The sequence below is a fragment of the Oryctolagus cuniculus genome, chromosome 6 (assembly GCF_051225735.1).
Source record: "Oryctolagus cuniculus isolate XC-2025 breed Fujian yellow rabbit chromosome 6, ASM5122573v1, whole genome shotgun sequence".
In the NCBI taxonomy this organism is placed as follows: Eukaryota; Metazoa; Chordata; class Mammalia; order Lagomorpha; family Leporidae; genus Oryctolagus; species Oryctolagus cuniculus.
The window spans coordinates 130,228,342-130,253,446 of NC_142872.1; the positions used below are offsets into that span (position 1 = coordinate 130,228,342).

Here is a 25,105-nt window from a genome sequence, read left to right on the forward strand (position 1 = left end):
TAATTTATTTATTGGCAAATGGCATAATGACTGCATTTACTTCAAGCATAAAATCTGGGAGGAGGAGGAGTTATGCAGCAACAAATGACCAGAACATGTTTTAAAGCCTTCACAAATAGTATATTTACTCCTCTCAGTAATCTCATAAACTAATTATCTTTGGGATGTCAAAGATGAAGCTCAGTGAGTTTGTACAATATCCCATCTGTCAATTCCTACTTGAAGGTGAGTTATTTCTCCTGTTTGATAAGTATTACTTCATGATCCATCTTACTCACCGCACTCAGATATGACTAAAGTTAAATCTAAGTTCTGTCCTTCTAGGTCATCTGCCATTGCGAATTACAGTTCATAGGCTTGTGATTTCAGTTACAAATGAAGGACTTGGTAAGTCCATTACTCAATGGAAAGTACTTACTCAACAATGGGTAAGTACTATTTGCTGGGCATTTGGCACGGTGGTTAAGATACTCACGTTCCATATTGGAGTGCCAGTGTTCTGCTTCGAATCCAGCTTCCCGCTAATGTGTACCCTGGGAGGCAGCAGGTGATAGCTCAAGTAGCTGGGTCCTCAGCATCCACATTGGAAACCTGGATTCTGAGTTTCCGGCTTTGGTCTAGACCAGCGCAGGACCAGCGCAGCACCAGCTATGGGGTGGGGGTGGGGCACCTGGAGAATGAGCCAGTGAATGGAAGCCCTCTCAAATGAAATGAAAATAAATTCAGAAGCATTTTTAAATGCTTTTAAAATAAACTTCCTTATAATGAAAAAGCAGCTGGTGGTAACATTTTCACAGAAATGGTTCTGATGGTGTTAACATGAGATACATACATTACGGGGTGGATGTGTGCCAAAAAATGTCAAAATGGCCTTTCTGAAGGAAACTGTGTAACATCACAGTGGTAAACTATGTGTGCATACATGATTTATATTTACATGTCAGTATATATAACATGTTGGGTATGACAGATTTCTTTGAAATCTAGAAAACTGATTAAACCACTATGCTAACTTCATTTTAAAAGAATACTTCTACTTCTAATATCTGATCTTCTAATATCTACTTCTAATATTCTGTGAATTTTACTTTGCTACTTTCTATTATCTTAAATGTTGCGTACCTTAGCAAACAAATACAATCAGGCAACTTCCAACCTGTGACAGTATCAGCATGTATCAAAATGAAAGTAAAAGAATTCAGAACCACAAGTGCTATGTACATTAAAAAAAATCTTATTATCTTAGAAAAGGCAAACAAAAAAGGAAAAAAAAATTCTCCTTTGGGTTGAACAGAAATACTGAAAATTAAGGGCACCTAAAAAATGACAGTGGTAACACTAATGCATCTAGGTGATTTAGCTAATCAGTGCTCAGAATCTAGTCCATAGCTTAAAGCTCACATTAATAATTAAGAAGAAATAAAATGAGTGAAGTGCTCTTTGAGTTAGCACTTATTTATCTTAATTCAGAAGAGGGAAGAAACATAAACACACAATAAGGAGAAACAGCCAGATCCACAGAAGAGAAAACTGCCCAAATCTAGGCAAGTTCAGTTCAGAAACTTCAGTGAAATGGCTGGTTCCTGATACCAGATGAAACATAAAAGCTACATGGACCAATTACAACAGAAAATACCAACAAAGTTATTAAAGAGCTACTTGCCAAAAACTACTCTTGACTCAGAAAATGTCACAAGAATATTAAAGAACTGAAATTCCAAAGCTATTCAAACTATTCCAGAGCATGGGAACAAAGTTTCTAAAGCCTCTAGCATAAAATACAGATCTTCTGAAAGATAAAATACACACACATGCGCGCGCACACACACACACACAATCTGCAGATAATCTCACTCACAAATATAGATATCCTAAATAAAATATGAAACACAATCTAGCAACATTTTAAAAAAATACACATGACCATCTACAGTTTATTTCAGGAATGCAAAGGATGGTTCAAAATTACAAAATATATTAATGAAATTCATGTTAAGGGATCAGAGAAGTATCATTTGGGCATCTCCACAGATGTTGAAAAGGCATGTAATAAAACATGCATTCTTAAACATTTTTTTTTTAAAAAAGCAATCAATGGATCTCCTTAATATGAGCAAATGTTATCCACCTCAACCCAGTTCATCATAGCCAAAGCTATTTAACATTATTCTGTAAGTACCGGAAAATGCAATTATACAACAGAAAGAGGTAGGCACGCTGAAGCAAAGGTTACACTATTAATGTCTGCAGGCAACATGACTACAGATCTGGAAAACACAAAATAACTGAAATGCTGTTACAAACTAAGAAAATGGAGTCAGGTGGCTGGCTGGGTGGAAAATTAACATTTATAAGCTGTTAGCCTTTGTACATAGTTAAATCAGACTATAAAGGACTTCATTAATAATGGTCACAAAAATGATGAAATTTGCAAGAAAATACTGTTTAAAAATATATGGGATCTCTTTTAAATTTAATACATATTAAGGAAACAAGAAAAAGGACTTAAACAGGCACCAATTTTAGGAAGGGTACCATGGTTTATATAAAAACCTTTACTACAACGATGGTGTCCAATCTCTCCAAGTTAACCTATCAAGTTAAAACTGGCCAGAGCAAAGAACCCATGAATTCTAGAGTTCAAATGGAAAAATAAACAAGAATATTTGAAAGAGTTTAAAAAGTGTAGGGCTGGGGCTGGCACTGTGGCAGAGCAGGTAAAGCCACCCCCGTGATGCTGGCATCCCCTATGGGTGCTGGTTCCTGGCCCTGCTGCTCCACTTCCAATCCAGCTCCCAGCTAATATCCTGGGAAAAACAGTGGAAGATGACCCAAATATCTGGAACCCTGCACCCTCATGGAAGACCCAGATGAAGTTGTTGGCTCCTGGCTTCAGTCTGGCTCAGACCTGACTACTGCAGCCATCTGGGGAGTGAATTAGCAGATGGAAGATCTCTCTGTAACTCTCAATTTCAAATAAACCAGTCCAACTGGTACAAAAAGAGAAAGATCCACTTAAGAGTCTAGAAACACACACAAATAATATGGATTTTTACTGTGTGATAATAGTTGCATTGCATTTATTATTTTTTTAAGATTTATTGAGAGGCAGAGTTACAGAGAGAGACAGAGAAGTGGAGCAGCCAGGACGCAAGCCAGCATCCATATGGGATACTGGTGCCGCAGGCGGAGGCTTAACCTACTATGCCGCAGAGCCAGCCCTGTTCCATTTCAAATTAGTTAAAAAAGAATGTATGTTTAACAAATAGCTTTGGGAAAACTAGGAAATCTCCTGGGAAAAAAATGCAAGCTTTAGATTCAGGGTAGATCAGTTATGTAAATGAACATATTCAACTTTGCTTTTTAATATTCACACTCTAGTATTTTCCCTTTGAGAAAAGGAGATGAACGCACAGTGTAATTTGCCTTGCCATGTATGGCATGTACATGCATATGCACACATTTACATACTGTATGATGATGTTTCTGGAGGGAGAGATAAGAATCTGGTATTGGTATGTGCCTCTCTGAAAGGGAACTCAAAGACAGGGGTCGGGGTAGCACATGGACTGCTTACTTCTAAATTAGGATGATGGATTAAGTTAAAAAATAAATCAAAACATAGGCCAGAAAATAAAAACAAACGCCCTATATCCCAATGTATACTACTAGTAGGGTATAAAAGAAGATTAATTTTGTAACACAAATTCTACCAGTATAGTATTCTATAGGGGTCTGAATATATGTGGAAACTGTATAAAAAGAAAACTGATTGTGTTACTGCATCTTACACGGTACATCAATTAAGGGCAGTTTTCTCCAAAGCCAAATGATTTCAAGACTTTCAGGGAGTTCTGTCCTGGAGTTCTATATATACTACTACTTTACTATAAAGCAATTAAGGAAGAACATCCCTCATCCCAATTTTCTTCTACACATATTGCATATTTTATGGACTGAATTTATATGCACCAAATAAAAATAAAAAAAACAACTTTGATTTAAAAAGTACCTCAAGGCAATAAAAAAAATTATTTTAATTTTTGATACATATTAAAACATTTTAGTCAGTTCTTTCTGACAGCATAACAAGACAAATACACAAGACCTCAAACATGCTTTAAAATGACATTCAGCAAAGTACTTAAATTTAATAAATAGCAATAATCACACACAAATACATTTTTCATACTCAATTATTAAGCTACTAAAACAGACAGCTAAAGAATAAATAAACAGGAACTGACAATAAAAAAAATATACAGGATTCTGCAATTCACTTTACTAAAAAAATGGGGGGCGATCTGAATGACTCGTCTGCTTTTCTTCAAGACTGTAGCTTAATCCCCCCATGAATAAAATATACTGGAAAAAAATCACTCTTACAATAATGCAGTTTTTAAATACAACAAATAAATATGAAACCAGCAAAGCAATTTCAAGTTGTCATAAAAATGCCCCCCCCAAAGCTATGGAAATATATAGTTACTGTGGTAGCAAATAATAATATTTAAAGTGATAGTGCTTGTGCACTAAACTCATCTGAGACCTTGATATGATTTTAGTGCAAATCCCTAGGGTCCAATACAAGCATAACCCTATATTAGGGAAAGACATTACCAGTTGGAACTTGTCATGTACAATTTTTGTACATATTTTATAAAGTTCAAGATTTAATGCATAGTAGAGTATCTTCATTCTCTCGATCCTGTCCCTAAATACAGATGAAAAAAATTAAACGTGTAGGGATTTTACCATTTGGTTTGTACCATATTTGAGTATTAAAGTCAACATTAGAAAATCTATAAAAGAGTTTTGTTTTTGCCATTAATTTATCTAACTCTACCTAAATTTCACATCACTGCATGTTAAACATAAGAAAAAAATTTTGAGAAACTTTTTTTCCTGTTGACAAGTTCATATTATGATGAAATCCAGTAAGAGTCAAATGTTAGACAAATAAGAACACAGGTGAGTATAAGGGCTTGCTTTTTTTTGTACATTAACAACCTTAACATCTAGCATAAGTTATAAGGTGTGTTGGCAAAAGCATAAAAGATTCAATTAAAATAAGGTACTATTTCGTACAAACAAACCTTTTAACATAGGATAGATAAAATGACAGTCAAATAAATGTTTCAGCAGCCACATTTCTACAGTGAACTACAGTACCAGGATAAAAACAAGGAGAAACCAATGGAAGAACATTATCAAACAAAATGAATACATAAACATGTAGCTGCTAAAAACAGGAAACTCTAAATTCTGAGTTATGAGTTATTTAATTTAACCATGCAGGCTAACATATAATAAGAAATCACCCTGCATCTTTTTGTTTCTTTTTAAACTAAAACTAGTTCAATTGTAAAGTTACAAAACAATGAACGGATATTGCTCCAACTTACAATCTCCCTTACCAGATTCGTACCTAACAAAGTAACAAAGCCTCATCATCACTCGTTTCATTCTTCAGTGTTGCTTCTAAGCAAGTATCTGGAATCTGAGCAGTGTGGACGATGCCACAGCGCTCACAGGGGCCATCTCGACTGCTCGGTCTTACGCCAGGGTTTGTTGCACTGTATGGTTGTCTAAGCCCTTGTCCTTGATCGGAGGCAAGATCAAGAAGAGGTCTGGAGCAGTCATTCACGTCAGCATCTGAAGCTCCATCAGAAACTGGAATTAGCATTTCGACATCGTCATCTTCGTCTCTACCATTTACCCCATTATCAAGTTGTCTCAAGGGACTCTGATTCTGACTTACGGAACTTGATCGCCCTAATGTAAAACGAACCCAACGTAGCCCCTGAGTCATACGACTTAGCGCACTTGTAAGCTGGTGCCGTGCCGGACTCACACTTGGGGGTTCCACACTTGCCACATCTCTTCCACTATCCGTATGACCACCTCGAGCACTCTGAGTTGAGGAACTTCCACATGCTCCCACTGTTGCTTCTACTGCTGTTGTGGGAGGCACTTTTTGGGGTAAAGGAGCTGCAACCCCACCAGACGCTCCCACTGCATCTCTTCTCTCGTTCTCTGCATCAGTGTCGTCAGACTCCACAGAAAACAAACTTCTGTGAGTATGATTTCTCTCAGGTTCTCTGCTGGTACTCTGATTAGGAACCACCTCATCTCCATCTGCTGAGACCAAAGCCAATGACCCTGAATGACGTGATCTTGCAAAATTAAAAATACGATTCCAAATGTTGCTAGATCTGCCTGCCATAGGAAGCCTGATTGAAGTGAATCCAAGCTGAGATCGCACAGCTAGCCTCAGGTTTTCCAAAACAGATGCCTGCAAAAGAAAGAAAATCTCCTAAGTTTTCTAACAAAGCATTAAGTAAAAAACACCTTTCTAATAGGAATGTGTTGTAGCTGAAAACTGTTTTTTTATTTGACAGTTAAGAGTTAGACAGTGAGAGAGAGAGACAGAGAGAAAGGTCTTCCTTCTCTTGGTTCATCCCCCAAATGGCCACTATGGCTGGAGCTACACCGATCCGGAGCCAGATGCTTCCTCCTGGTCTCCCATGCGGGTGCAGGGATCCAAGCACCTGGACCATCCTTCACTGCCTTCCCGGGCCACAGCAGAGAGCTGGACTGGAAGAAGAGCAGCTGGGACTAGAACCCGGTGCCCATGTGGGATGCCGGCACCTCAGGCAGAGGATTAACCAAGTGAGCCATGGTACCGGCCCCAATATTAGTGTCTATGGAAGATGAATTAAATTCTTTCATCTATAAAGGTTCAACCCACCAAAGAATTTAATCTATAACTTGAAACACTGCTTATTATGTTTGATTTTCTTGACAATTCTTTCATATATGCCACTTAAAAATGATATTTACCATCAATTTTAAGTTACTTTGTTTTAAAGCCTCACATAATAACCCAATCCTAAAAGTATACCAAAGCTACAAAATACAATTATATGAAGGAAAGGAAATTATATGAAGGAAGGAAAAAGATTCTCCACTGTACGTCAGTAAGTGACCAAACCTGTGAATAACAGATCCAAAGCTGTTTTTTTTTTTTCAAGCACAGAATAAATTAGCTTTGATTTACAAAGCAGAAACTTTTGAAAATATGTGAAAACTGTATGTCCCAGCATTGGTTTTCAGTGATTCGTTTACTGAATGGATACCAAGGAGTTAATTTTATAGTCGCAAATAAAGAATTCAATACACTTCTAATATAGCACAGCAAACAAAAAATAAAGCTAAAGAAATGAACTTGCTTATACCACTCCAAAGTCATATCTACCCATCTGGATTCCTTCTTCTTCTTCTTTTTTTTTTTTTTTTTTTTTTTGACAGGCAGAGTGGACAGTGAGAGAGACAGAGAAAAAGGTCTTCCTTTGCTGTTGGTTCATGCTCCAATGGCCGCCGCGGCCGACGCACGCGCTGATCCAAAGCCAGGAGCCAGGTGCCTCTCCTGGTCTCCCATGTGGGTGCAGGGCCCAAAGACTTTTCCATCCTCCACTGCATTCCCGGGCCACAGCAGAGAGCTGGACTGGAAGAGGGGCAACTGGGACAGAATCTGGCACCCTGACAGGGACTAGAACCCGGGGTGCTGGCGCCGCAGGTGGAGGATTAGCCTATTGAGCCGTGGTGCTGGCTTAGATTCCTTCTTAATATTTACAGATTTTTATTTTCTATAGTTTAGCATTAAGCAGAAATCTATCTCACTATTTTTGGAAAACCTGTGATTTTTAATTAGTGCCTATGTAAGCTATCTGTATTGCCCAATGGAAAGAACAATATTCTCAAGGTGAGTTTATAGATATTTTAAGATGTACATTTGTATAAACTGGTCTTGAGGCTCCATCTAGTGGTTATAAAATGAGTATTCAAACTTGGAACAAATATAGCTTTCATGAACCTGGCATGTAGTATTTAAAATACAGTACATCTGGGAAACAATGACGAGTCAACAGATCATTGTTAACAGCTTCTGTCTACCAAACCTCATGTCCCTTGCTTTTCTTCTCACAGAAAATAGGTTCGAGAAGCAGCGAGATGTTACAGCTTACGTGCCCTCTGTGACTTAGATCACATGTATTTGTGATATCCACACAGGTCTTTCAAATGCCAGGGACACAATTCATGGAAAGGAAAGAAGCTGCTGTCAGAAATGTTTCATAGTCTAGTAAAGTACAGACAGCAAGAAACCTGGTTATCAGCACATACTGATTTGCTATACAAGTGAGTAGAATTTTTCAGCAATTAAGTCCTTAGCTATGAATTAACACACCCGGGAAACAGGTTCACCTCATTAGTGCCCTCTCCACAGCTCTGGTTCTCTACACTTAGCTTCGCGTCGTCAGGCTTTGTGTGAGCACTGTTACTGCACACAGCCAGAACACAGGGCACCACAGTCTTCTGTGGTAGGCAACTGCTGCTTCTCAAGGTCAACAAAGCCTTCCTTCCGCACAGTGTCCTGTGAAGGTGAAGCTCTGTGCTTAAAGTGTCTAATTCAAAGACTACCAAACTAACAGTAGGTTCCATAAGGGGAATCTCACATCTCTCAAGAATGATTTATACTTCTTCACTTCGTGAAGCTGAAAACATTTCTATTTTAAATAAGATGACAGATTACAAGATTATTTTTCTTCTTAAGAATTGCTATGGAAATTTGATAATTTGTTACCAAAAATTTCAAACTTGAGAGTTTGATTTCATTAAATGAATAAAAACTAGTTCACCACTCATATTTTATTAAAATGTTGAAGCAGAATTTTCTTACAAAAATTTTCTACAGAGTGGGGAAGGAAGCAGTAAAAGGTTTAACTCTGGTCAAGGTCTTCATCCTTGGCTTTTGGGACATGATGTCTGAGGCCCTGAAATGCCACACCTGATAGGAATGTCTGCCTGTGGACCTCGGGCCAGCCAGACAGCAACACTGATTTGGGGTAAAGGCTTTGAGCCACACCAGTAACCTGACATAGGGTGAGGGCTCTGGGTCACATAGTATCAATCTCTAGAGGGGTTAGAGGCCAGGAGCAGGTACATGTGCAGTTAAATCACCGTGCTGGAGCCCCAGTAAAATCTTGGGGACTTGAGTGAGTGTCCCTGCTTTGTAATATTCCACACATATGGCTACACATCTGTGTCAACAGAAGAACACGCTCTTGTCTCTATGGGGAAAGGAGAGCCGAGAAGTCTATGCTTAGGTCCTTCCTGAACTCTGTGCTACACATCTTTACCCTTGGCTAATTTTAATCTGTATTATGTCCCAGTAATAAACTGTAACCATGAGTAAACAACTTTCAGGGAGTTCTTTGAGTCCATTTCTTGAGTTATCAGACCTGAAGGTGGTTTGGGGAACTCACCAAACCCGCAAGCAGGGTCAAGAGTGAGGGCAGTGTGTGCCTTTGCTTTTATCTTCAGAGGGGCTAGGGCTGGCAGATGGCAGTGCGTGAATGGAATTATCCATATATACAGGCACATATTTCCTTTAAGTAGTGAAATACAAACCATAAACTGCAACTTACCTGATTAGGCGAACAAACAGGAAAATCTTCAACTGGTGGAATTAAACCCTGAGCAATCAATTGTCCATAAGAAGGAGGAGCTTCTCTTCTCAACAATTCTGCTTCCACTCTTGACAACTGTGTTTCAAATGATCTTTAAAAATACACAAGAGGGTAAAAAGAGTTAAAAAAAAAGGCAAGTCAAAACAGTAATTTTCCATTACCAGTAATTATAAAACAATCTGAATCTCAGTATATTTGATTTTTCAACCAGCATTTATGGCAAAGATGTGCTATGCCTCACTGGGAACACACATATGAAGCTGACCATCTGCTCGTGGGGGGCTTTACACTAGCAGGAGTTTGCATCAAAGTTTTAATAAACTAGAAAACCTCTATAAAAACTAAAGGGAGAAAAGAAAATGCTAGATTTTTAAACCCCAAAGGAAATGGGTGGCAGGTGACCCCCAGATGTAAGGTGACGGAATTTCAGCGTTCTCAGAAGACACTTCGTCCATCAAGCCCCACGCTTCCTTTCAGGGAAGAGTGACCTGAGTCACCAATACACTCCCTGGAACAGGTGGAGCCTGAACTGAAGACCTCAGACTCCTTATTGTGCTCTTCTGTTGCAGTGTCATGGAAAGTTCTCCAGGTGTTTATACTTGGCAAAGAAATGACATGGTAGCGGCTGTTACAATGCTGTGTGACTGAGTGCCATCTAGTATCTCAACTGTCTGTTATGTAAAGCTTTTTAAAAATTAATTTGTAACGCTCTTGGGACTGAAGGTAACCGTCTCCACAACAGCCTCCTAGGGGACCTCCCTGCCCTTATCCTCTACCAGGTCCAGTTTACCTTGTACACAAAGGACACTACTCTCCTTGAAGTCACTCTTTAAGGATTAACCATTTCGTACTCAACTGAGAATTCAGGAACGTGGCTCTCGCTGAACTATGCAATCTGACAAGAGGATGCTAGCCTTGCATTCCAGTCTTATCTCCTATTAATCCTTCATATGGATCCTGGGCTCCAGAACAAGTGCACTATGTGCAGTGCTGGGCATTCCTACTTCTTTATATTTCTCCAGGCTATCTTTAAAAAAAATTACCTACATTCTACTAATACGTTTCAAAGGCAATTTTCCAACTAAAGCCTTTGCACATCCCCCCTTTCAGATTAGGTGTTTCTGATTTTTTATCACTTTGTTTTCAGCTTGTACAGTATTTGCATTTTGCCATCCTATTTCATGCACCAGGTCATTCTTCCTATCTGTAAACTACTTGTGAGTTACGCTTTATTCTTTCTTCTATTAACCTATGTAGTGTTTTGAACATAGTAGTTCCTCAGATATCTGGAACTGAATATTTATCAAGACAGGTTAAAAATTACAACTGAGATTTGTAACTTGCTAAATTCCTATAAAACAGATTACTCTGAAAACAAGTACAGGCCAGTAAAAGATTGGCTTTACTTACCCCACACTGAGATAAGTATTTATTAGTTTGTGATTGTTTATTCCTTTCAATTTGGGCTTTTCACACCAATTTTATAAATCATAAATAAGTAGCATTTGTTCATTTTTACACTAATATATAACAAAAACATATTACTAATCAAAGTACTTGTGGTAATGTTTTTACTGCAGACACCATAATCACTATAGTTGTGTCTGGATACTGACCTTCGTTCAAACATTCTCAGAGAATAAAGCTTACAAGTACATCCCAAAGCAATGACGAGTAACAGGCCACAGATCAGGCTCCCTATGACAGCTGCAGTTATGACTCTGGTGGGCACAATTACTGGGCAGTTTTCCTCATCACTGCCATCGCCACAGTCATCCTGAGAATCACACACCCAGCTTTCAAATACACAACGATTGTTTTTACAATGAAAATTTCCTGGCTGGCAAAAAAAGCAGTTTTTTTCATCTGAGCCATTTGGGCAATGATTTTGGTAGTTGCAGCGATCAGAACGGGGATAACAGACACCATTTCGGGAACATGGAAATTCTTCTTTTTGGCACATGGTACAGTTGATTTCATCTCTTCCGTTTGGGCAATGCCAGTACCCATCACATCGTTGCTGCTCAGTATAACACCCCCAGTTCCCTCCACAGGGTATTTCCCATGGCAAACAGAAGCCATCTACTTGATAAGTAGCATTAAATCCTCTTGCAGCATTCACTTTATCAGCACAAAAATGTACCCTTATCTGTCCAGAAGAAGAAACAACTGTAAGAGGTGCATGAGAATCAAAGGCAGTTAACACCCGCAAAAGCTTGTGTGGATTTTCCTCTAACCCATCGTATATTTTGACGTAATCGCCATAACCAGTACCATCAAGTTTAAAGTCAGTGAAGCGTAAAATGACTTTACGATGATCACCAGTATCTATTAACCAGGTGCAATTACTTCCAGGAGGATAAAAGTCTGGATAATTGGGAGAATTAAAAGTTCCATAAAAATACTTTAACCACTGTCCACAAGTTGGCACATCACAGTCTATTTCATCTCCTAGGTCAAGGCAGTCAATGTTCCCATCACATTTTAAAGACTCGGGGAGGCAGGTGTAAACTTTGGTAAAGCGGGAGAGACACTGGAATTGGTTGTAAGCGCAGGGTTGAAAAGAAGCAGCTGTTGGAGGATTAGCTTCTTTGGCACAGATCTCTTCATCGGAGCTGTCTCCACATTCATCCATGTTATTACACTTCCAGGCTTCTGGAATACACTTTCCATTACCACAACGAAACTGATCACAAGCACAGTTCGGTTCCTCAGATTTCCCTGGGAGGATGTAGATAGAAGGAAGATGGAGAGAGGAGGAGAAAAAAACACACTCTTCAAAAGATATGTAACAGCAACTGGTATTTTTATAATAAATGGTAATTAAGTCCAAGTGATAGTGATTTTAAAAAATACTTTTAAAAGACAGGTAAATGTTCTAGTGACAAATTAAAATTGGTATAATTACTTAAAAATTTAATTTATTAAATAGTGTCTATCATTTTTTCCCTGAGGGTCTTTGTATTTTGATCTAAAGAGAGAAGGGACCAACTCTGGTTTTGCAGAGAACTATTTTGCTGCAGAAGGCTAAGTAATATGATGTAAGGTATACGAGCCAATAGGATATATTAAGACTTTTAAATATATTCCTCTTGAATTCTTGTCTGTATTCATTTATATTAGGGCACTTCAAAAAGTGGAAATGGACCAAAAGGTAAGTTTATTTTGGTATCAAAAAAGTTAGAAAGCTACAGTCTTCAAAAAGTCCACAGACTATGTATATTATGAAGAAAACTATGTATGGATTTCAACTTTTTTTGCACCAAAACAAACTCATATGACACAATATTTTGCTATGTACATTATAGTGTACTTTACAAGCTCTTTATTTATGCAAACTTTCGCTAAGATTAACAGTGTAAGTTTCCATTCCATGTAATCATAGCAGAATACTTCCACTGTGTAACTGCTCTTCTTTTAATACAACTGCAACGTATTGCATGAATCTTAGCTAAAGGAATAAATCTGCTCATCAAAATAAGAAGAGATGGGGACAGATAAATTTCACTTGCCTATAGGACTCTAATTATCTTAGTGTACCACTGTAAATCTGTAACAATAATGAGGCAAGAAAAGACAACCACAATACTTTAAATTCCTGTAGTACTCCAATGGACAATTTTTGGCCAATACTTACTTTTCCACTAACAACTTAGTGGCAATCATGTGGCTAAAATAGATAAAAAGCAGCATATGCTTGCTAAAGGAGACCACGTTATTTCAGAAGATAAATTATTTTCAGCAAAGAATACACATAACTCTAATGCTCAATATGACTCACACTCGCATGATCTGGTCACTCTTTGTGAACACAGTTTGAGAAAAGTGAAAGAAGAGTTCCTCTGAGACTATAAAGGGGAAATGTGTTATGGCTTTTCATTGAAGGTAGTAAAACAGTAACACACACAAATATATTCTGAAGCAACTTTCAGAATATGGAGAAATACTGGAGGGAGAAAGAGCCATTTTTAAAATTAATGTATTTGAGAAGCTTAAAAGGAAAACTGACTTTAGTTTATGACATTATTCATTTTATTGGGATTACACAAAACACCTTTGCAACTCTAAGGCACCTGACTCTAGCTTCCAATCCTCAGTCCCTGCTATTTGAAGGGTCTAGTCGTAACTAACTGGGTGTTGTTTAGATCAGCCCTGAAGTGACTGAGCAGTTAGAGTACAGAATTTGGTTCAGTATCTTTCATTTTGTTACAACACACCTGAAAAATATGCCAGTCTGAAACCTTTTCTGGAGATGCTGTCATCCGAATGGAACCTGATCCAGACGTGGTCTTGTGAAGAGATATATGGAGGGGGAATTGTGGAACCACAAGCTCTGTAGCTTTCAATATTCTTATATGTTTCTATTGTCAGCCAGTCCAAACTGCATCTTCTAGACCCTTGAATATCGAAATCCTGAAAACTACACATACACAAAAAGTTAGAAAAGACTATTTAAAAAGGTAATTTTGGAAAAATAATTAACAGTATAATGTAACTGAGGACATTATTGTAAATCTCCATACATTTACTGATTCTCCTAGGCTTTCTAGGCATTTGACTGTATCATCAACAAATAACAATGTTGCTTCTATGTTCCTTAATAATGCTCTTTTTCTCAGATTATAGAACAAAACTTCTTTATAAATAATAAAAAATTCCAAAATAATGCTAAAAAAATGGTGATAGTTGCCATTGTTTTTTCTTCTGTGTATGTATGTGCTTAGGAAAACCCACTAGTATTTTAGAATACCCAAAACTATTCTGTGTTTGAATTAGAAACACCACTCCATAATAATGAACAGAGGTACAAAGACTTTTCTTAGATCAGCTAATTTGCTTGCTTAATGAAAAGTTTATCACTGACCTTTTCTGCAGGGCAAATAGCACATTCTGAGTAAAGTAACAAAATAAAAAATTAACAAACAAAAGAACATTTTCATTGAAAATCTCTTGGTTGGAGTACTCTAATAAATAATTTTTGTTGCCAAACATTATTTTATAGTTCATAAAAATAAGGGCGTGAGTAAAGGGCAAAAAAATGTCAATTAAGAGTACATATCAAATTTGCTAACGTTTATGAAAGAGAAACCAAAATATCATTTTTCAGTATCTGAACATGTCCCATCAAAAGTTGAAAATCTGACTTTATATTCTTCCCTCTGCCTTAACCTAAGTAATAATGAGGTTAATTATCCAAAGATGGTCATATCAGGCTATTTCTTTAAATATTCTGAAGAACTATAACAAAGGTGGATAGAAGATTTCATTATTTATAATTTTCTTTATTATAAACAATGCTTTAAAGAATCTATACATATGTATCTTTCCTATGGCATGACCAAGTATTTCTCCAAGACAAACTTTTCTAAAAATAGTACTCCAGGGTTAAAGACACACGATTCTGTTTTCAAAAACCTGATACAGAATGACAGAAAATGTTCATACTAATTTTCATCCAAGTATACATTAGACTATGTATATCCAACACCTCTAGCAAAATTCAATACTGTTTTTTCAAAAATTTGTTGTCAATGAGGTGAACAAAAAAGATTTAACGTATTACTAAGACTGAAATACTTTCCCTATGTTTATTGGCTATTGTTATTTCATTACTTGTAAATAAACTAGTTATAACCTTCATCCTTAATTATTTTAAGAACTCTTTATATATATTCTTATATTTATTTTATTTATGTATTTATTTATTTTTTTGACAGGCAGAGTTAGTGAGAGAGAGAGAGACAGAGAGAAAGGTCTTCCTTTTTCCGTTGGTTCACCCCCAAATGGCTGCTACGGCTAGCGCGCTGCACCAATCTGAAGCCAGGAGCCAGGTGCTTCCTCCTGGTCTCCTGTGTGGGTGCAGGGCCCAAGCAAATGGGCCACCCTCCACTGCCTTCCCGGGCCACAGCAGAGAGCTGGACTGGAAGAAGAGCAACTGGGACAGAATCCGGCACCCCAACTGGGACTAGAACCCGGGGTGCCGGCGCTGCAGGTGGAGGATTAGCCTAGTGAGCCGCAGCGCCGGCTTAGAACTCTTTATATATTTATACACACACACGTATATGTGTATGATTTATTTATTTAAAAGACAGAGTTAGAGAGGCAGAGGCAGAGACACTCCCTAAAATGGCTGGTTCACTGTTCACTCCCTAAAATGGCTGCAAAGGCCGGAGCTGGGTCATTCTGAAGCCAGGGGCCAGAAGCTTCTTCTGGGTCTCCCATGTAGGTGCAGTGGCCCAAGGACTTGGACCATCTTCTACTGCTTTCCTAGGCCATAGCAGAGAACTGGATCAGAAATAGAGCAGCTGAGACGCAAACCAGCACCCAAATGGGATGCCAGTACTGCAAGTGGTGGCTTTACCCGCTATGCCACAGTGTCGGCCCCAAGAACTCTTTATATATCATAATCATGTGTATATGTGGGGATATTAACTGTTATTTAAGGCACTTAGAAGGAAAAGACAACAGTTTAAAAACAGTCCCTATCAGAACAACATGAAGTATGCAAAAATTTAAGCAAAAACAAATATCAACTTCATAGTGAAATGTGGTAGAAGAATGGTAAAATCATTGACACTTTATGAAAAGTTTATGAGGACAATACTCCAAAGAGATCAGCAGTTCATAAAAAGATAACTTGTAAGAAGGGAAGAGACAATGTTGAAGATGAAATCTACAGGGACAGCCCATTCACACCAATTCGCAAGAAAAAAAATCCATCTTGTTCACTTTCTAATTGAAGCCTGATGGCTTTTTCACCAAGATAGTGCTAGAAGCAAAGAAGGAATCCCCTGCCCCTCTCAAAGCTCATGCCACTCTTTACAGTTAGAAAATAGAATCCTAAAATTCATGTGGAATCACAAAAGACCCAGAATAGCCAAAGCAATCCTGAGCAAGAAAAACCAAGCTGAGGGCATCGCAATACCTGATTTCAAAGCACACTGCAAAGCTATAGCAATTAAAACAGCTTGGCACTAACATAAAAACCCAATAACAGTTCAATGGAACAGAACAGACAGCCCAGAAATTAATCTGCATATATACAGCCAACTGATTTTTGACAAAAGTGCTCAGACCATACAGTGGAGTAAGGATAATCTCTTTCGACAAATGCTGCTGGTAAAACTGGGTATTTATATGTAGAAGAATGAAATTAGATCAATATCTCTGACCATATACAAAAATCAACTCAATATGGATCAAAGACCTAATTAAGACCTGAGACTATGATGTTGTTGGAAGAAAACATGGCAGAAACACTCCCAGGCATTCTTGGTGTAGGTGATGATTTCTCAGATAAGACCGCCAAAGCACAGGCCACAAAATCAAAACTAAACAAATGGGCTTATATCAAACTTAGAAGCTTTTAAAAAGCAAAGGAAACTATCAATAGTGTGAACAGACATCCAACACAATGGGAAACAAATCTGCAAACTACCTATCTGACAAAGGATTAATTTCCCAAATATATCAGCAACTTAAAAAAACTCAACAACAAAAATCAACCAACCAGTCCACTTGAGAAATGGGCAAAGGACTTCAATAAACAGTTCTCAAAAGAAGAAATACAAATGGCCACCAAATATATGACAAAATGTTCAACATTTTTTCAAGTAGCCATAAGGGAAATTTCAATGAGGTATCATCTAACCCCTGTCAGAATGGCTAAAATCCGAAACACTGAGAATAACAAATGCTGACAAGGATGTGGACAAAAGGGAACACTTATACACCAATTTATAATGTAAATCAGTGCAGCTACTGTGGAAAACATTATGGAAATTTCTTAAACTAGAAACAGACTTGCCATGTGATCCAGCAATCCCACTACTGGGTACATAACTAAAAGAATACAATGTATCAAAGAGATACCTGAACCACCAGGTTTGTAACAGCACTCTTCACAACATCCACAATTTGGAATGTACCAAGGTGTCCACCATCAGATGAATGGATAAAGAAAATGTGGTATATTACACGATGGAATACTCAGCTATAAAAAAGAATGAAATTCTATCATTTGTGGAAAATGAATGTTAACTGGAGGACATCCTGTTGAGTCAAACAAGCCAGACCCAGAAATGTATTTACCACATGTTTTCCCTTATATGTGAGAGCTAAAATTTTAAAAAGAAACAAAAAGAAAGAAGAAAGAAATGTCTGTGTGTATCAGTACTGCTGCAATATAGTTTTGTAAAACTGTTTTATACCTTGTCAAACCAGGAGCAATGTAAAGCTAGGTAGCAGGCCAATTAATAACAGCTTTACACAGTGATCTGCCATCAAGGAGATCCAAGAAGCCATTCCACCCCAAATGGCACTAGTTTTCGATGTGGAAAGCCAGGGCTTCGGACAGACAGCAGTCAAGATAGAAATCAGCCTCTGAAGGTCCTGTGCTCTGCCAGGCGAGAGCTGGGTCGCTGGAAACAAAACTGTCCTGGAGTCAAAGGACTCCCAGATCTGATCTGCAGACCTTGTTGACTCTAAGTTGAAAAGCCCTTCACTTTGCCCAGTTTCCAAAGTAATCAGAACTACTGAGTGGACAGCCAAGTAGGGCCAGTAACACTGCAGGCAGGACTGTAAATTTCCTTTTAGAGATGCCACCTGCCTTCTGTTCAGGCCAGCTCTCCTCCCAGGTCAGCTAGGTAATGGAAGTCAACAGGGTGCCCTCCCTTCCTTGTGAGGCCTCTTCCAGTACCTGGTGTGAGGAGATAGATAGGTCTGAGTCTCACACCTGGCCAGGCCTTAAAGCCCACCTGATTATTATCAAGCCCCTCTTGTCAGTTTCTATTTGCCTCTCAATGGGAAAACTTTCTCATGGCTTGGACAGCATCTTCTTTCGGTTCTCTGATAATGACTCTGTCCTTTGTTTTAGACCCTGTATTTAATCTCCAGACCTGAAACAGTGAAGTTCTAGATGGCACGCATACGACACCTTGGATGGAAGCCGTTTCTGCAAGCTGGCCCTGCGCCCCCCCCGAGAGCCAACCTCCTGCTGGATCCTTCTTGATTGGCTTTCCCTACTCTGCCCATACTCAGCCTGAAGAAGCTGGAGCGGTCACTGTCGCATACCCCTCCCAGAAGTCAGGGTTCATTATTCTGGGGGAGCAGTCAGATGGGTTAATAGGCAGTCAGGTCGGTCCCTGTGGAAACTGAGGGTGCAAAATGCTTGCCTCCCCTCAAAAGTTATCTTCAACAAAATTAAAGTGCTGAATTCCACTGTATGTTTCTCCTCAAAAGCTGCTTTTAGCTAAACAAAAATGCCTGTCCCACTCCTTGGGAGCTTCCAATCTTATCATGAGAACAGCAAAGGAGTGGTGAGTCCACCCTCCAGATGGCTCTTCTGTTTAATCACGAGCAAGCCAGACAGGGCGAATACTACAAATTGAGTCTGTGAGAGGTTTTGTCCCTGCCTTGTAATTAATCATTGTCAGGTTTTTTTTTGCCCCCAAAATTGTGCTTAAAAACTCCACTCCAACAGCCCTTTAGGTCTTCCTCTCTTAGAACCCCGCTTCTGGCTGCTTCAGCAGGAGGTTTCCAACTTAAATAAAACCTGTTTTATCTCTCAAAAAAATAAAACAATGTTATACTACTTTTTAATTTATTTATTTGAAAAGCAGAGTTATAGAGAGGCAGAGGCAGAGGGAGGGAGGGAGGGAGAGAGGGAGAGAGGGAGAGAGGGGGAGAGAGAGAGAGAGAGAGAGAGAGAGAGAGAGAGAGAGAGAGAGAGAGAGGTTTTCCATCTATCTGCTGGTTGACTCCACAAATGGCTGCAATGGCGGCAGCAGGTCCAGTCCAAAGCCAGAGCCAGGAGCCAGGGACCCAATCAGGGAGACAGGATTAGGCTCAAGAGCTGGAGGCCACACCTCTCCTGCCTGCTGTATCCAGCCACCTGTATCCAACCATCTGCATCCAACCACCTGTCAATCAGATTATGTAACCACTCCACTTTTGGAAGTGCTTAAGGGGCTGGGGCGAGCTGAGCCAGCCGCCATTTTGCCGCTTCTCATGCCTGCTTCCCTGTGCTTTGTTTGCATGCTAGTTGCTCTCCTACTTGGTGTGCCTTTTGTTTGCAGCTCTGGCCTACTCCCTGGAAAAGGCTAGTATGGAACTCCCCGTTTACTTTTTCTGACCTGTTCTCCCTTAATTAAGCCCCCACATTCCTGTGTATTTCTCCAAATAAATCCTGAACTTCACCATGTTACATGTCTTGTTTGTGCCTGAGCTTAGAATTCTTGTCTAAGCTAAAGGCAAGAACCCGAAATATTAAATTTTGGCCTAAGGTAAACCGGCAATACTTGGGCCTTCTTCCACTGCTTCCCCAGGCCATTAGCAGGGAGCTGGATTGAAAGTGGAGCAGCCATTGTGGTGCAGTGTGTAAAGCCACTGTCTGCAGGCTGGTATCCCATGTGGGCACTGGTATGTGTCCTTGCTGCCCTTCTTTCATTCCAGCTCCCTGATAATGGCTTGTGAAAAGCAACAGGAGATGGCCCAGGTGTTTGGGCCTCTGCTACCCTCAAGGGAGACTTGGAAGAAGCTTCTGGCTCCTGGTTTTGGCCTGGCCTAGTGCTGGCTGTTGCAACCATCTGGCAGAGTGAACCAATGAATGGAAGATGTCTCTTCTCTCCCTCTCTCTGTAACTTTTTCAAAAGAGCTGATGACAAAGCAAAGGCTTTGAAGGCCAAAAAGGCAGTGTTGAAAGGTGACTAAAACCACACACACACACACACACACACACAAAGACCCACACATCACTCATGTTCTGGCAGCCAAGACACAACGACGACCATGGTGGCTCCAGCAGCAGCCCAAGTACCCTCAGGAGAGTGCCCCTGCAGGAACAAGCCTGAACACTATGCCATCATCAAGAAGACAGATGACAATACACTTGTGCACCCTGTGGATGTCAAAGCCCGCAAGCACAGGTCAAACAGGCTGTGAGGAAACTATGACACTGCCAAGGTCAGCCAGTACCCTAATCAGGCCTGAGGGAGAGAAGAAGGCGTATGTTTGTTTGGCTCCTAATCATGATTCTTTGGATGTCACCAACAAAATTTAGGATCATAAACATAGTCCAGCTTCCCTAATACTAAATATATGTTGTTTCACCATAAAAAGACTGATGATTAACAGCGAAAATAATAGCTATCCCCACAGATATCTCAATTTATTCACCTTACATAATGCCAAAAGATTAAAGTGGGGTAAGTTTTCATTTTATTTGAAAGGCAACCAAACACACACAGGTAGATCTACAATTTGTTGGTTTACTATCCAAGTGCCTGCAATAGCCAAGGCTGGGTCAGACTGAAGCCAAGAGCCTAGAACTCTATCCAGGTCTCCCACGTGGGAGGTAGTGACCCAAATATTTGAGTCATTTTCTGCTGCTTCCGAAAGTATGTATTAGCAGAAACTGAATTGGAAGCAGAGGGCTGGGACTGGAACCAGTCACTTCTATATGGGATGCAGGCATCCCAAGCAACATGTTACTGACTGCTTGGATGTACCAAATGCCTACCCTGACTCCCACCTTAAGACTTGGTGTTATTGGTTTTATTTTAGCTATATGAAACAGTGGATGTGAGTCCTCTATAGCAGGATCATACAAACCAACCAACCAACCACTCAATAAATCTGATTGGATAATCACTTTTAAAGATTTGAGTTAATCCATTTGTATGTTTATTTAGTAGGTTTTTTTTTTTTTAAAAAATATTTATTTGAAAGGTAGAATTAGAGAGAAAGGAGAGACAGAGTGAAAGAAAACAGAGAGAGAGAGAGAAAGAGACCTTCCATCCTCTGATTCCCTCTCCAAATGGCCACAACAGCCAGGGCTGGGCCAGGCTGAAACTGGAAGCCAGGAGTTTCATCAGGGTCTCCGATGTGGGTGCAGGGGTCTAAGTACATAGGCCATCTTTTGCTGCTTTCCCAGGAGCATTAGCAGAGTGCTGGATGGGAAGTGGAGCAGCTGGGACATGAACCAGAGTCCACATGGGATGGTGTCACAGTTGATGACTTTATGCCACAACACTGGCTTCCATCTACTATTCTTTTAAAATTTTATTAGCAGTTCCTTCACTTAAAATATAAACAACCATGATGGTATTTACATTTTATGTCACTGTTACTATTAGAAACCAGAGGTATTTTCATATTATGTTTCATTTTATATATCTAAAAATACAATATACAGGCTGGTGCCATCGCTCACTCGGCTAATCCTCCGCCTGTGGCGCCAGCACCCAGGTTCTAGCCCTGGTTGGGCGTTGGATTCTGTCCTGGTTGCTCCTCTTCCAGGCCAGCTCTCTGCTGTGGCCCAAGCAGGCAGTGGAGGATGGCCCATGTGCTTGGGACCTGCACCCGCACAGGAGACCAGGAGGAAGCACCTGGCTCCTGGCTTCGGATCGGCACAGTGCACCAGCCATAGCGGCCATTTTGGGGGTGAACCAATGGAAGGAAGACCTTTCTCTCTCTCTCTCTAACTCTGCCTGTCAAAAAAATAATAATATACACTCAAAGTTACTTTGAAATTACCGATCACCACTTGGTTTTACCGATAAGCAAATACAAGTGTATTGTTAAGCATATACAAGTATATTACTACATTACAAATATTTTAAAATATTTGATGGCCATATCTTAATGTAACAGGTTACCTTTGCAATGCTTTATATTAAAAACATTAGTTGGGGAAAAATACAAATGTTTCACTAGACAACAAAGTATCTATGACATAAAAAAGTTATGAAAGAACCACTGACATAATCAAAGTCCGTAGTACATTTTTGCTCCAATGTGATTTTGTTCCCTGTGTTTCTTAGCATTAAATGTTCCTATATATTCTGGAACTTTGGCTTGCAGGCCATTTTGTCAAAGGTTTTTCTTTTTTTTTCCAATAAAGATTTACTTATTTATTTGAAAGTCAGAGTTACAGAGAGAGGAGAGACAGAGAGAGAGGTATTCAATCTGCTGGTTCACTCCCCAGACTGCTGCCAAGGGCTGGGACTAGGCCAGGCTGAAGCCACAAACCAGGAGCTTTATTTGGGTTTCCCATGTGGGTGGAGGGGCCCAAGTACTTGGGCCATCTTCTCCTGCTTTTCCCATGTACATTAGCAGGGAGCCAGATGGGAAGTGGAACAGTCAGGAAATGAACTGGCACCCATATGGGTGGCTTTTTTTGTTTGTTTGTTTGACAGGCAGAGTAGACAGTGAGAAAAAGAGAGACAGAGAGAAAGGTCTTCCTTTGCTGTTGGTTCACCCTCCAACGGCCGCTGCGCTGTGCACCACATTGATCCGAAGCCAGGAGCCAGGTGCTTCTCCTGGTCTTCCATGCAGGTGCAGGGCCTAAAGACTTGGGCCATCTTCCACTGCACTCCAGGGCCACAGCAGAGATCTGGACTGGAATAGGGGCAACTGGGACAGAATCCGGCGCCCCAACAGGGACTAGAACCCGGGGTGCTGGCACCAAAGGCGGAGGATTAGCTTATTGCCCCCCGCGGCGCCGGCCATGGGTGGCTTTAATTGTTATACCACAACGCTGGCCCCAGTTCTATTTTTTAATACCTTCTCTCTCATGTTTTCCGCCTGGGTGTCCATATAGAACAAATCTTAAATGATCCCACTGAAGTTAAAACAGTGATTAGTGGAAGATTTTTTCAGTTTGTTTTCTTGAATAAAGCAGCCAGATCCCAGTCCTTGGCCTGAAACATGTGTTACGATCCAACCCTCTATTTCCAACAGATAAGGTGGCCTTTGTTGATTTTGGTGGGTCTCTTCATTCTCAGTAAGAATGAAGTAAAACTGCCAACTTCGGCCAGTTTTATAGAGAGGGCTCTCAGGATATTTTGTTTGTAAGACTATTCAAAAGTTCCTGGGAAAAAGGAATTAAAAGTTAATCTGCATTTTCAACAAACTTTTTGAAGTTCTCTAGTATACTCTGTAATTTCAGTTTCATTCTTCTATCCAGAATTTTTAAAACCATGTTTCTAATACCACTTTTACCAAAGACCTTAATTTAATTACTTTAAATTCAGGAATGCATGCAATTTTTTTTTGACCAAAATGTTTTAAAGCATATATCCTTTCTAGATAAAAAACTTTTGACTTAATAGCTACACAAAATGCCCAGCCGCCATACCTCTGATTTGCATAAATCTAAAGATATTAACTCCTTTAATAATTGGGTTATCTCCCTTCCCTTTACAAACAGGGCTCACTGTAATTTTGTTCTGCATCTCAGCACTGCATGTGACTATTGGTGTTATCTTACTTTGTGAAATCCCAAGGATCCAACACATGATCAAAACCTTATGGTAGAATTCCATGTAATCTCTTCTGTGCAACCAACAATTTCTAATTTTTGTATAACTGAGCTGGTAAGCTATAAGTTTAATTTTTTGGATAAAAGATAAATATCTCTATAAATGGTTTCATGTGGAAAAATCCCAGTATTGGTAAAAATATAATTTTTATAAACACATTTACACTTTTCTTTCCTTTTTAGGTTTACAAATATGTACTTTTTTTAACCAAAAAGTAACTAAGAAGAATACAGATGATTCATTGAAAATTACATTGCTCCCATTAGTGTTCAAAGCACTGTCTGACAGGCCATTATTCTTACACTTAAGATGATACTGATATCAGCCGGCGCCGCGGCTCACTAGGCTAATCCTCCACCTAGCGGCGCCGGCACACCGGGTTCTAGTCCCGGTCGGGGCGCCGGATTCTGTCCTGGTTGCCCCTCTTCCAGGCCAGCTCTCTGCTGTGGCCAGGGAGTGCAGTGGAGGATGGCCCAGGTGCTTGGGCCCTGCACCCCATGGGAGACCAGGAAAAGTACCTGGCTCCTGCCATCGGATCAGCACGGTGCGCTGGCCACAGCGCGCCGGCCGCGGCGGCCATTGGAGGGTGAACCAACGGCAAAGGAAGACCTTTCTCTCTGTCTCTCTCTCTCACTGTCCACTCTGCCTGTCAAAAAAAAAAAAAAAAAAAAAAAAGATGATACTGATATCTATCATTTATTAAATGCTCTGGAAAGGCGTCTTATATTACTACATGCGAAGTAATGATATTTGAAAACTCCATTTATTTTATAGTAAAATATTATATAGTAACACAGAAAACAGTCAATTACCTTATAGTAATGATTTCCCCTGGGTTTGCTCTTATGAACCAGCTACAGTTGATTTTGGAAGGATATTCAGAAGGCCAGCCTGGGCTTGTGATTATGCCACTTGGTGCTCGAATTTGTTCTGGAGTCTCTCCACAAGCTGGAAGACAGCCAAAGCAATCTCAGCTAATTATTACACTTTAAAACACAGCATTAAGTAAATCAGTGTTTATTAAAAAAAAAAAAAAAAACTTTAGGCAGCAAATCATGTACAATAAGATGTGGTATTATCAACTTTAAATGCTTCTATTATTCTAGTGAGATACTTTAATTTCTTCCCTTTGAGACAATTAAGTGAATGTTTTGTGTAGGAAAGGAGGTTTTTAAATTGGGTCACTGCATTACAGTTCAAACCAGAATTACTAGCATTTGCCATGGAGATCAATCGGTGGATCCACCTACCCAC

At 39.6% G+C, this 25,105-nt stretch overlaps 1 protein-coding gene across 5 annotated transcripts in view; it reads right to left on the minus strand.

Annotated features, from left to right (window-relative positions):
* Window positions 1–4,013: 4,013 nt before the first annotated feature.
* LRP12 (LDL receptor related protein 12) overlaps window positions 4,014–25,105 on the minus strand; it is a 74,911-nt gene continuing 53,819 nt past the window's right edge. For all 5 annotated transcript variants that reach the window (XM_051844748.3, XM_051844747.3, XM_089335573.1 and 2 more), the window contains 5 exons: window positions 24,664–24,799; window positions 13,748–13,950; window positions 11,147–12,251; window positions 9,489–9,621; window positions 4,014–6,295 (listed from right to left, as the gene is read on the minus strand). In XM_051844748.3, the coding sequence (XP_051700708.1) occupies window positions 5,429–6,295; window positions 9,489–9,621; window positions 11,147–12,251; window positions 13,748–13,950; window positions 24,664–24,799 (2,444 nt within the window). In that variant the 3' untranslated portion in view covers window positions 4,014–5,428. The remainder of the gene's footprint in view (window positions 6,296–9,488; window positions 9,622–11,146; window positions 12,252–13,747; window positions 13,951–24,663; window positions 24,800–25,105) is intronic.